The 13,246-nt window shown below is 41.4% G+C and overlaps 1 protein-coding gene and 1 non-coding gene across 2 annotated transcripts in view; one reads left to right on the forward strand and one right to left on the reverse strand.

Moving 5' to 3' along the window:
- Positions 1-13,246, reverse strand: part of LOC119973445 (reelin-like) — a 415,628-nt gene that overhangs the window by 204,192 nt on the left and 198,190 nt on the right. The window contains 5 exon segments of the mRNA XM_038811578.1: positions 343-551; positions 2,139-2,251; positions 4,876-5,027; positions 9,326-9,425; positions 9,428-9,470. Coding sequence (XP_038667506.1) covers positions 343-551; positions 2,139-2,251; positions 4,876-5,027; positions 9,326-9,425; positions 9,428-9,470 — 617 coding nt within the window.
- Positions 24-96, forward strand: trnaf-aaa. The gene has a single exon. It is a non-coding gene; the product is annotated as a tRNA-Phe (tRNA).

Below are 13,246 nucleotides of genomic sequence, written 5' to 3' on the forward strand. Positions count from 1 at the left end.
TATTATTTCTTCAGTTGTGATTAGCCAAAATAGATCAGTCGGGAGAGTATTAGACTAAAGATCTAAAGGTCCCTGATTCAATCCCAGGTTTTGGCATCAAGATGCATGCTGGCTTTCCCAGCTATCTGTCAAGTTGCATTGCTTCAGTTGTGTGACATTTCTAAATGGGAATATTGCTCAGGAATAATGGAGAAATCTCAATCCAGTGACCAGGGATTAAACCAAGCACCTTCCTGGTCTGCAGATCTCACAATTGACAATTTGAACCACCAGGGGAGCTGCGTACCATTTGAGAAGTTGTTAAACTGAGAAAACTTCACCAGCTGATCAGATTGTTGTTACCTGTTGCCTGGTTGATGAGATCCACAGCCCATGTTGATTGAAAACTCTGTTAAGTGAGAAGGTGACGGTGGCATCACAGGTAGAATGTGGAAGAAGTCTACAGCCCACACATTCCTGTTCAGCCCTTGGTGACTCTTTTGTTTCAAGCAGAACTTTGTGGCTGATGTCTGCAGTTCTGGAGCAATAGCAACTGAAACCAGGGCTGGTTTCTGTAAACAATAACAAAAGGTTAACCATGTAGTCCTCTCTTTTAATCCATTAATGTAAGCTGTCATGTGAGTGTCCCTTTAAGAAAGGTTTTTGTCTTATCACATAGCCTCAGTGATGTCATTGTGTGGGTGGAGCTTGGCTGTGGCTCTGTGGGCTGTTTTTGATTTTGCTTTCACATTTGGACTCCTGTGGACTCAGGGAGAAATAAGTATTTTGCTCCTGTCTCTCTATTTCATTTTACCGTTCCAGTAAAAAAAAAAACATTGATTATAGCTACCTGCTGTTTTGGTAACTTAAAAACTTTCCATAAGGATTTAAACCTGCTGGTGAGACAGAGTCAGAATCTCAGAAAAGCCAATCTTAGTCAAATGAGAATGCAGAGTGCTGGGCCACACCCTTGAAAAGAGCTTTTTGGTTTATGGAATTTTGTTTTTGAATTGGAACAGTTAAGGGGAATTCATCAAGTGTGATACATAGATTACTGTAGCTGTGGGGTGTCTTTATGTTTGTAATTGATACAAATTCTTGCTGTGTGTTTATATAAAGGTTAACTGATTCCTTGGAATAAAGCTTATGTTGATTAAAGTTTCCGGGAAGACGGTTGAATCACATCTGAAGGTTAGGCTCTTATGCTCATCCTAGCCAGATTCAACAAAGAGTTATAGGTCAGGTGAACTTCATAATACATTTCAGAGTTTTTAAAGCCTGACACATAACAAACCCAGTGAACATTGTCATGTATCTAAATACACTAAAATTAACCAAGAATTGTCATGCATCAATTGTTCGGATATGAGATAGTATTAAAAATACTGATGACTATTGAGGATCTTGCTCGATTGCTACTGAAACAAAGAAACTTTCACACCTCACACCCCTCTTGAGCTCAAAGAGACTCTTGGAAACAAATAAGCATGGGACAAAATGGGGAACTATAAGTAATAAATTGTACTCCCTGGCTGAGTAATTCTGAAACTACATAGAGAGTGTGAATTCCTTCACTCATCCTAAGCAACTATTTAAAGACTGTCATATTATAATTAAATATACACACAGATGAATATTACCACAAAGTAATATTTCTTATTCGTTAATACATTATTAATGTTTGAATCTAAGATTTTAAGGGCATGTATCCCTTTCTGACCTCCTTGAACATACACCTCCCACCAATTTGTCACTTACAGGCAGACTCCTCCTAATGCCTTTCTTTCATGGTTGACAGGAGATAGGGACAGCGGACAACTCTCTCTTCACTTTTCCGTCTCCCTGGAGAAGCTGGCTGCCCTCTAACTGCCGCACGACAGTGTCAATGTGGCGGTGATTGGAAATGTAGCAGAACAGAAGCTGGAGATTGAACCTGTACCCCATCACTATGTCAAAACTATCTTTCCCATCCTTACCTTCATTGAGCTGGGGGGAGGGGGGCAAAAACTGTTCAATGAAAACATGTGCATCTTGGTTTGATGCGATGGAATTTAGTTACCCATGCACACTCAAATTTACATTGTTATCCCGAATAACAATTTTAAAACATTGGATATTTAATATTAACCATTTTAATTAGATGCAGCAATTCTACCTACCCTAAAGGATGAAAAAGGCAACACATCCAAAATGTGCTCTTTTCTACCCTCAACCATGGCATAGAGCGTGACATCGTTTTCATGGGAATCCCCGGGATTACATGAACCACTCCCTGATAGAAAGAGATAGAATATTATTTTCCATGTAAACATGGCCACCGGCAAACTATCCGATCACACAACGTCTGGAAATACAAAATGTAAAATAAACTACCCAGTATTTAGTTACATTTTTTTATTTGGTCTGGTTCATAGATACAATTAAAATCACACTGCTCCATCAGGTTGGCCTTATAAATATATAGTTACAAAAACAATTAAAGTCTGATTGCAAGGCAACTGGATGTCTGTATCTGCATTGAATACATCGGAACTACAGACAAATCAAAGGAAAATCTTGCTGCAGAGATGCAATGCTAAAAAGGAATTATAGGGAGTTGGCCTCAAAACTCCACAGCCATTCCTATGTGTTCCTAACAGAGAAGGAGAAATGTTCAGAATAAACAGGAGGATTAAGCAAAAGACTGATCTTTATTTTGAGGCTTTTATAGGTAAAGCTTAGGATCTGCCTTAAATATTCCCCCTGTCAAAACATTGCCATTCATTCCCAAAAGTGGTCTAATCATCTTATGTTTAAGGATATGTATGCAGCCCAATATTGAATTACATAGCAGTATAACCTAGGGGTGTAACAATGGGGTGAATTCTCCATGATCTGATGCAGTGATTAGCATTCCCGATTGTTCGGAGAATGGAGCGTCCCCATAAAAACGGATTTAGCGTCCCATTGCAATGCTCTGATCCCCCACCGGCGGCCTCAGCGCATTTTCCACCCGTACCAACGGGATGATACAAATCACCGATTTGCATCCATCTCAATATAATTAAGGGGCTGAAAGCCCACTTCACCGTGCCCCTCCCCCCGTTATGCACTGCCCCCTACAGTGGGGAATCCACCGGATGGGCTTTGGTACAAGTTTACCCAAGCATGGCCCTGACACGATGGTCCCCAAGGTGGGTCAAGAGGTCAGTGCATAATGTAGTGCCGCCTAAAGACCATCGGAAGGCCCCTCTCCCCCTACAATGCAAGTCCTGCCCCATCCCATTGACAAGTAGGGGCATCCTCCCCTCCCTCCATGAGAATAGTGGATCACCCTTCCCCAAAGCACTCACACATGAGGGTGACCCGACCCCCTCCCCTGCCAATCTGCCCCCAGCCCCCAATCAGAGACCCCCATCAAAGATCCCCAGCAGTCACCCCTGCCTGAAAATTGGAACAGTCTAAGCAGTGCATTGAAGGATCACTGCATTTTAACTTACCCTTCCCTAGCATCTGCTGCCTCAGACAAACGTGTTCAAAGCAGCAGCTGTTATAAGTGTCAGTACAAATCAAATCCATTGACAGCCTTTGAAATGCAAATATTCCATTCAATTTCACACAACAATACATTTCACTTGCCAGTGATTGACAGTTTTATTGGTCCAAAGAAAGGTGCTTGGAGGATCGTTTATCTATCTTTCCCTTCACATTTGAATACATCTCCATTACCCTGCTTTGATGCTAACCACAATGTTTATAAACACTTTTACTATGATTGACAGCTCCTCACCATATCAAAAGGAGCTAAGTGCTTTCTACTGCGAATAAGGAAGTGAAACCATTCAGCTGCTTTTAATGTGGAGAGAAGCTGTCAATCATAGCAAGAGTGTTTATAAACACTGTGGTTGGCAACAAAGTAGGGTACTTGGGATGCATTCAAGCGTGCAATTGAATGGGAGTTTTGCATTTCAAAGGCTGTCGGGGATTTGAAGCTTCTTCATGTATACTTTGGACAGGACTCAATGCCGGCTGATGCCTGAAATCGCGAATCGTAATTGGGCGGAGAATAGTCTCCGACGCCAAAATCGCTGTAGGCGCCGTTTTGACACCAAATCAGAATCCTCCGGTGCACCAAAAATGGCGTAAATGCATCGTTCATCACATGCCATTTAATCACCATTGGCATATCATTAGCGGGCCTGACACCCTACACTCCGGGGCCTCCGTGATTCACCGCCGCCGATGGACTGAGTTCCTGACGGCGCGATTCACTTGTGGTCTCAGCGGTTGGGAACACGGCTTGGTGTCTGCAGACTTGTCCAGTTCCGCAACAGTTGGCCTGGGGCCATGCTGCTGGCCGGGCGGGGCTTCCGCGAGGGTTGGGAAGACTGGTGGGGGGGTGGTCAGGGGGACAGTATTTGGCAGGTCGTGTCCATGCACGACCAGTGCCATGTTCTACGGCCCGACCGCTGCAGGTCATCGCCGTGTGCATGCGTGGCCATGGACCCTGCCATTCTCCAACTTTTTTTTCCTGGGAGCCAGGAGTTTCACTCAGCATGGCCCCGTCACCGGTCGCAGGAACGGTGAGGGATCGGCGCCGCTTTTTCAGTCGTAAAACACCACAGTTCCCAGGTCGGCGTCGGCATCTAGCCTCCAAATCAGTGAATCCAGCCCTTTGTCTCGGGAACAGAGAATCCACGCCAATATATTTCACAGATTTACATTATTTCCTTCACATGTGATCTGAACTAGATATTCATGATCTTTGGCACGCAGACTTCTTCAATCTTCCTGAAGGTGATCACAAAAACCCATTTTGGTGAAGAGTTAAACATTATATTTCAGAGAAAGTGGACATACAAAGCAAACAAATGTAATCACTGTCCACCATGCATCCTGTCTTTTCCATTTACTCACCCATGCTAAAGTAAAATCTGAGATTTCCATCATTAGTAGTGTCCAGAAATGGTGTGCAAATACTCTCGGTCTCCATCTTGAAGAACACAAGAGATGAGCCTGACCCCAGTACGCCACACTTGGAGCCAATGACAGCTCCTGATATTTCCCAGCTGTGGGGAGAAAGATTGCGATAAACAGCCAGCACAGCCTGTTTCTACTTTAATTACAATGGCGATAACACTTAAATCCCACTTTGCTTTATAAACATCAGGAGCAAACGCACTTATTGTTTTAAAAGCTGAAAAGTGGGTCAGTTCAACTTTGAATAAAGTTTGTTGTCAGGCTTGATAAAAATAATGATTAGGAATGTTAATGTAAACACACTTTTCTTAACCCCAGGGCAAGATATGAAACGTTAATCTGGGGTTTAAAGGATACAACTTGTGGAATGTGACTTTGCTAACAGTCACTCGAGCGAACAAAGGAGATTTTCCTGCAGAAAATGTTTATTACAAAGTGACATTGATGATTTTCAGCAATAAATACCTGAATTAGCAAGCAATGTTAAATGATATACCAAGGTAGAAAGGGATTGAGTTAACGATTCTCACTGTGAAACAAAGCACTAATTGGAGATCTGGTCAGTCCCAACTAAAAACATGTCTAGCTCCGCAGATTACTACAGGTCACTCGTTTAAACTGCAAGATTATTTTTCCCACAGACCTATTTAAAACCCTGATGTCAGTGGAGTCTCGGACTCCCAACCTGCAGCCATGGCTTGTGTACCAATGTCAGACTGAACACTGATATCAGCTTTTGGTATTTGTAAAGAACAAGGCAGGGGACGACAGAGCAAAATAAAACAATCTCAAATGCCAAACACCCGAACCAAAAGCAGAAAACCCTAGAAATGCACTGTAAGCTAGTTAGCGTCTGAAAGAAAAAAGCATATTCATGTTTCGGATGGCGCCATTAAGCAGATATAAAGAATCAGCATTTATATAGCATCGTTCGTACCTTTGAATAAAAATGTTAATTCTGATTGAACAGACTGATTTAGGCCCAATAAAAAAATTCTAAATCCATTATCTATTTGTCAATATTGTGGAGTTTTGTTTGAAAATCGCCAGGAATCCACTCAGTTTAAGGAGATGCTACAGGAATTAGACAGTACGCAACTAGACTGTATTCGGTGAAGATAAATACAGGGAATTGCAAAGAAAATCTACAACAGGAATGCTCACCAACTCTTTGTTGGGGGCAATAATCCTAATCTCTCTCTTCATATCTTCAATAATAATTTATTCTAGCACAACATCTCTAATGCAGTAAATATCCTGAGACACTGCACAGAGCAGAAAGAAAGGAAGAGGAGAAGCAGTCAATAAGCAGCGATAGGAGAATTACAAAGATATTACAATATAGAAACAGGCTGTACACAGCTAGCACTCCCATGTACTCTCGCTATTTCCATATCCTTTTATTCAATTCTTCTTCAGCCATCGATCCAACCTACTGTTAAATGCTTACATTGGGGGATGAATTTTCAATGACTAAAGACCCATCAGACTGCAATTTCCCACTGGTTGGGCGGCTAGCCTTTCACTATGGCCCCACCTGCCCCACCTGCAGGTCAATATTCATTCCAGGAGGATTGATGGGTTGGGGGGTTGGGGTGGGCGTGTGGTTGGGGGAGGGGAGGCGATGACAGCTGCCTATCCACAGGTCTATTAAAGGGTCTGTTAAGTCCACTCCTCCACTCCACAGAAGCTGAATGGCATTTTCCAGTTGCCATTAGGGCCAGGTAGCAACATGGCCGAGACCTGGGTACAGCCTCTCCAGCTACAGTATAACATCCAACACCTTTTCCCTCTCTTTAGTTCGGATGAAAAGTCAAATTTGAAACATTAAATTCAGTTTTCTCTCTCTACAGATGCTGCCAGACCTGCTGCATTTTTCCAGCATTCTCTATTCTTGTTTCAGATTCCAGCATCTGTAGTATTTTGCTTATTATAATACCTTGAATGGGAGGGACGTCTAATGAGGAAAGGTTGGACAAGCTAGACTTGCATCCGCTGGAGTTTTAAAGAGTAAGATGCGACTTGATTAAAACATCTAAGATCTTGAGGGGTCTTGACAGGGTGGATGTGGAAAGGATATTTCCCCTTGTGGGAGATCCGAGAACTAGTGGGTCAGGATTTAAAAATATGGGGTTGGCCAATTTAAGACAGAGATGAGGAAAGGTTTTTCTCACAGAGAGTCGTGAGTCTTTGGAAGTCTCTCCCTTAAAGGACAGTGGAAGCAGGGTGAAGGCAGAGGTAGATAGATTCTTGATAAGCAAGAGGATGAAAGTTTATCGGGGGTTCTGGGCATGTGTAGTCAAGGTTACAATCAGATCAGCCTATAATCAGATCTTATTGAATCTCAAAGCAGATTCGAGGGGTCGCGTGGCCTACTCTGTTCCCCAAGTACATATGTTCGTAAGTTGGAAATAAGAATATTTTTTCTTTATTCCTCCAGCAGCACGGTAGCATTGTAGGGCAGCATGGTAGCATTATAGGGCAGCACGGTAGCATTGTGGATAGCACAAACGCTTCACAGCTCCATGGTCCCAGGTTTGATTCTGGCTTGGGTCACTGTCTGTGTGGAGTCTGCACATCCTCCCCGTGTGTGCGTGGGTTTCCTCCGGGTGCTCCGATTTCCTCCCACAGTCCAAAGATGTGCAGGTTAGGTGGATTGGCCATGTTAAATTGCCCTTAGTGTTCAAAATTGTCCTTAGTGTTGGGTGGGGTTATTGGGTTATGGGGATAGGGTGGAGGTGTTGACTTTGGGTAGGGTGCTCTTTCCAAGCACCGGTGCAGATTCGATGGGCCGAATGGCCTCCTTCTGCACTGTAAATTCTATGATAATTCTATGATGATTCTATGGTATGGGGGTATCATTGACAAGGCCAGCATTTGTTGGCCATCCCTAATTGCCTTTGAACTGTGTGGCTTGTTAGGCCATTTCAGAGGGCAGTTAAGGGTCAACCACATTGCTGTGGGTCCGGAGTCACATGTAGGGCAGACCAGGTACGGATGGTGATTTATTTTCCTGAAGGACATTAACGAACTAGATAGGATTTTACAACAATCAATGATAGTTTATATACTACGTTATGCCCCAGATTTATGAATTCATTGAGTTTTAAATTTCACCAGCTGCCATGGTGAGATTTGAATTAGAATTAGAATTAGAATTAGAACAGTACAGCACAGAACAAGCCCTTCGGCCCTCGATGTTGTGCCGAGCAATGATCACCCCACTCAAGCCCACGTATCCACCCTATACCAGTAACCCAACAACCCCCATTAACCTTGTTTTTAGGACACTAAGGGCAATTTAGCCTGGCCAATCCACCTAACCCGCACATCTTTGGACTGTGGGAGGAAACCGGAGCACCCGGAGGAAACCCACGCACACACGGGGAGGACGTGCAGACTCCGCACAGAAAGTGACCCAGCCAGAAATCGAACCTGGGACCCTGGAGCTGTGAAGCATTTATGCTAACCACCATGCTACCGTGCTGCCCTGTTTGAACCCATGTCACTAGAGCATTAGTCTGGGCCTCTGGATCACTAGTTCAATAGTATTACCACTACACCACCACCTCCCCCAAATTAATGATAGATGATAATACGGATGAAATATCAGAAAATCAAGGCTTGGCATGTCCAATTGACTACACAGGTAGGTGACAGACATCACTGACCTCAGAGTGTGGGACATTTGTACATATTGTACTGGAAGAAAACAGTGGGTAACATTAATGGACTGATCTCCTCAAAGTACTATTTGTAGTAAAATCAAAATCCATACTTTATTGACGCAGTTACAATTTTGCTCCAATCGAAAGAGAACTTTTTTTCCTTTTACAAAATACTGCAGATGTTGGAAATGTGAAATTTCTCCCCATGTTACACAAAGATATTTCACAGTCACTCAGATTAAAATTGCCTGATATCTCAAATATCTGGACTCTCGCTGGGTTAACTGAAAATGAAACTCCCCCACGAGGGTGGTGCATGCTTTTCCTTGTGGAGTCAATTGAATGAGGGTACTCACTGAGAATAGGTTCAGGGAATCAAATTCTCTGTGCTGTCAAGTGCTTTTTCTACAAAGCAAGTGTACAGAGTGTACTCCTGTAGCAGTGAATTGACTGAAGATTATTTTTCTCCTGCTCTGAAGCAAACAGCTATGATTGTTTCTCTTTGAACTTATAATGGTAATAAAGAGTTAATTTTTTTTCCCAGCGCGTCCTTTACATCCCACTACAAATATTTAATTCCTTTTCTCAGCAAATTTCTTTGACATCCAGCTGTACTTTAAATATGTATGTGTGGGGCTAATGCAACCCTTCTTTGAATCTCACTTATCCCCTAGATAGCTGTACACATATTCAGAGTACTAGAGATAACAAGCACTTACCCTGCAGGCTGACTTTCAAACTCCTCCACCACTGTGTTACAATGCCTTCGGTCCAAAAGATCAACATCCCTGGTTGTTACAAAGTTAAAATCAGTGCCTCTGTCCCATGGAAATACATGGCGTTACCGTCAGATTGACAGCTATGCTGTGGAGGAGAGAGAGTACAATACAAGGGCTCAGGATACTCGTTTGTAACCACAACAAAATCTGGCTTCAACAAAGAGAATTTTGAAGAGAAATGTTCAATTATTCATTCATTATTGCCTTAAGCATGAAGTCAAATTACAGTTAAACAACACAGCAGCTCAGTCCCTCAGTCTAAGTATCATCGCGATGAATAGAATATTTATTTTGACTTTAATGGTTTTTTAATATTGTGCTCTCTCCATAAAATTGCATACAGTAGTCGAACTAAAGCCTAAATAAAGTTACTGTTGCCTATTTGATCCTGCATTTTAAAGTCTCGATTTATATAATCAAAAGTCCGGTGGTCTTTGTTATGGCTTTATCCAGCTGCTTTCCACATTCAAAGACGTCTCTGTTTGTCCACACCCTTCAGTATCTTTTCATTAAATGTACACTTGGTTTTCTATCCAAAATACCTGATCACGTAATGCTCCACATTAAACCAATTAATTTTTCTGTAGTTACTTCTAATGATGCAGGAGGCTTCAGTGGAGCATAAACACTGGTGTAGACCGAATGGTCTGTTTCTGTGCCGTACATCCTATGTAATCCAATGTGATAATTCCATATCCTCTGCACACTTAGATTCCAGCATCATTTATAATAAAACAACATATTTAATATTACTGCTAAACATGTCCCTCAACTAGATTTCCCTTGCTTCTCTCACCTCTCGTTAATGATTTTTTTAAAAAGTCAACATGAATATAGAAGCCCTTAACAAATACTAAACATCTGGGTCTCAGAATAGGGTAATATGCTGCATCTATACAACCTTTGTATTAAATTAACTTAGCACATACTTTTCCACCCACGAATCGTATATCCCTCTTTTAACTCTAATAGCCACATTGTAGATCAGTAAATTGCCTTAGAAGCTGAGCTGACTGAAAGAAATAATTTCACGGCTGTGCGAAGAAGCAAAAAAAAAAATACCAGGAAGACTCTGAAAATATATCCTGCTTTAGGAATATATAAGCAAAGCTAATGACCCTTAAGGGAAGAAGGGGGAAATTTGACGAAGGCAAAGTGTATTTGAGGCACTGGATGATGGAACAGGCAATTCTAAATGTTGTGTTTTCAAAGATGAGCAATACTTTGAAAACACAATATTTATAATTGTCTGGTTAATCGTCCAGTACCTCAAACAACTGCATATATGCAGCCCACTTATAATATGGGGGGGGGGAGGAATTCTCAGACAGCTAGCCCCGCACCCCCCACCCCCCACCAACCCCAGGTGCTAAGTTGGCTGGATGTTTTATAAAACATCTCAATCACAGGAACAGAAGAACAAAATTAACTTGCAGAAACAGAAAATATTCTTGTGTGGATTGGGGTCAGTATCACCACTTGATATGTTTTTTCCTACAGGTCAAACGTGAATGAGAAGCATGTGTACAAAATTGATTGTTTGATTTTTTAATACTATCTTCCTGGGCTCATATTCGTGACCAGAAGAAAATACATCCTGACGTGTTTACAATGAGAGATCCAATAAGCACTGTATTCCACATTGTTCATCTGGAAAGGTGTTGAGATAAGCCAACATCTTTTCACGCTGATCACTGGCATGTGGCTATAAACTTGGCAGAAAATCGAAACTAAAACAGAAAATTTTAGAAATACTCTGCGGGTCATAATCACGACATTGTCAAATACAGGTCAGGTGATATGCTGCATCTATGCAACCTTTGTATTAAATTAACTTAGCACATACTTTTCCACCCAAGAATCGTATATCCCTCTTTTAACTCTAATAGCCACACTGTAGATCAGTAAACTGTCTTAGAAGCTGATTTGACTGAAAAAAATAATTAAAGTAAACTTTAATTTTAGCAAGTTTGCTTTTAAAATGTGTGCATTTCACTTGAATTAACATTTGAGCGAGCAGTAAGATTAGTTGGCACGTTGTCTCGTGTTATTAATAACTTGATCGCACAACAATGGAAGTCAAGTGAACTATTCTACTGTAACTGTTAAGGCAATGCTTTTTTTTATATGTAGGTTCAGTCAGTTCTTCGCTGTTCATTTCATGCATTCATAAATTGATACTTCCAACCATAAAATAACTGGTTAATTTGCTTTGACAGACGCATGAAGGTAAATCTGGATTGTTCCTCTAAGTCTTGCATCTGAAACTGTATCACTAGAACAGTTATTGCTTGCAGCAAACTAAAGATTCCACAGCACGCACATGATTTTTTGCGGAATAGCAGATGCAGTTGTGTCAGACGTTGCTTTCACCTCTGGAGTATCTCCCTTCAGTCTCCACCAGAGATGTATGAATAATATATCACTTCCGTCTGCTGACTTTTAAGAACATGTCAGGGGTGAAATGAGTTCCAGCAGACTGAATTCAATGGCGAATGAGATAATATTTAAAATGCCAATAAAATATATGGGCTTAAGTTTTGGCAGATCAGAAGTGGTTTGATACTACCCCACACCTATCCATCTGCCCATGTGTCAGTTTGTAACAATTTAAACTAACTTGCATTTTGAATTAAAATAGCATGGCCATTTTGTGGTTGCAAAATTAATATTTCCAACATAATTCAAGTCTAAATCAAAGGCTGATAGGTGCGTCAGTGCTGGAACCATAGCAGGAGCCTCAGAGGGTGATGTTGAAATTCAACAATACTGAGAGAGATAAGAAAATGTTTGTTTGATGAACTGATGCATGACCCCAAAGTTACAGGGGCTGTTCACACAGGAAGAGAAGCCACTGATGGAATAAACATATCTGAAAGGCTGCAGGTAAATGGCTGCAGGTGGAGGTCAGATGTGGCAGATCCAATCGTTAGTGATCTGAAGAAAATCTTGAGGTTTCTTTTTAACCCACTTCAAAATATAGCACCCAAGGAATATTCACATCTGCAAGGTGTTGCACAGAATAGCCATGACTCTGATCTCTGTGGCCATAATTCGAAGAATTGGTTGAGAAAAAGGCTTTTTTAAGCATCAAAATTGAATGATTGAGTGGGGTCCTCATGGGTGGATTTGAGATGTTGGTGATATAGAGGAGACGTATTAATACATTTCTACAAAACACGCTTTAGGAGGAGACAACATAGAATAAAGTAATGAAATTTTGGACTTCTAACACAAGAAATTAACACACAGGATGGACGCCCAGGTATGACACTGGAGGCAAAACCTTCAAATCATTTAAAAAGAGAACTGGATGTTGCACTGGGGACCATAGGTTATTTATGGATGGACGAGCCAGGGTGAGCTTAATAAGCATCCTCATCCATATCCATCTTGTGATCATGGAGACAGAAACGGTAGAACTAAGGTCACTGGGAGAAAATAGGCACCAGAAATAGAGAAAACTGGAGGATCGGGGGGAGGGGTAACACGGTAGAAAACTACTATTGCAAAATGATTTTTAAAATTAAGAAAATAACATTAAAATATTAGTCACATTGAGGTAACCTATTTATTCTGTACCCACAACTAGCGGACGTTAAATATTTGGAGACAAGGAAAAGCAGTGCTGGGAAATTCTGAGGATAGAATAAATGATGAATGTTAATGCTCACAGACAAGAGGGGTGGAGAGCGATAAGTATCACAGCGAGAATCAAACCAAAGAAAAGAATGAAGGATTTTTGAAACATGCTAAAGATATAACTAAGACAATGCAAATAACAACAGAAAATTAATAGACTTGGCAAAATCATAAAGGATGGAGCAATATTAGATAGTAAAATACAAAAGAAACAGGAAC

Source organism: Scyliorhinus canicula, chromosome 11 (genome assembly GCF_902713615.1).
Source record: "Scyliorhinus canicula chromosome 11, sScyCan1.1, whole genome shotgun sequence".
Lineage (NCBI taxonomy): Eukaryota > Metazoa > Chordata > Chondrichthyes > Carcharhiniformes > Scyliorhinidae > Scyliorhinus > Scyliorhinus canicula.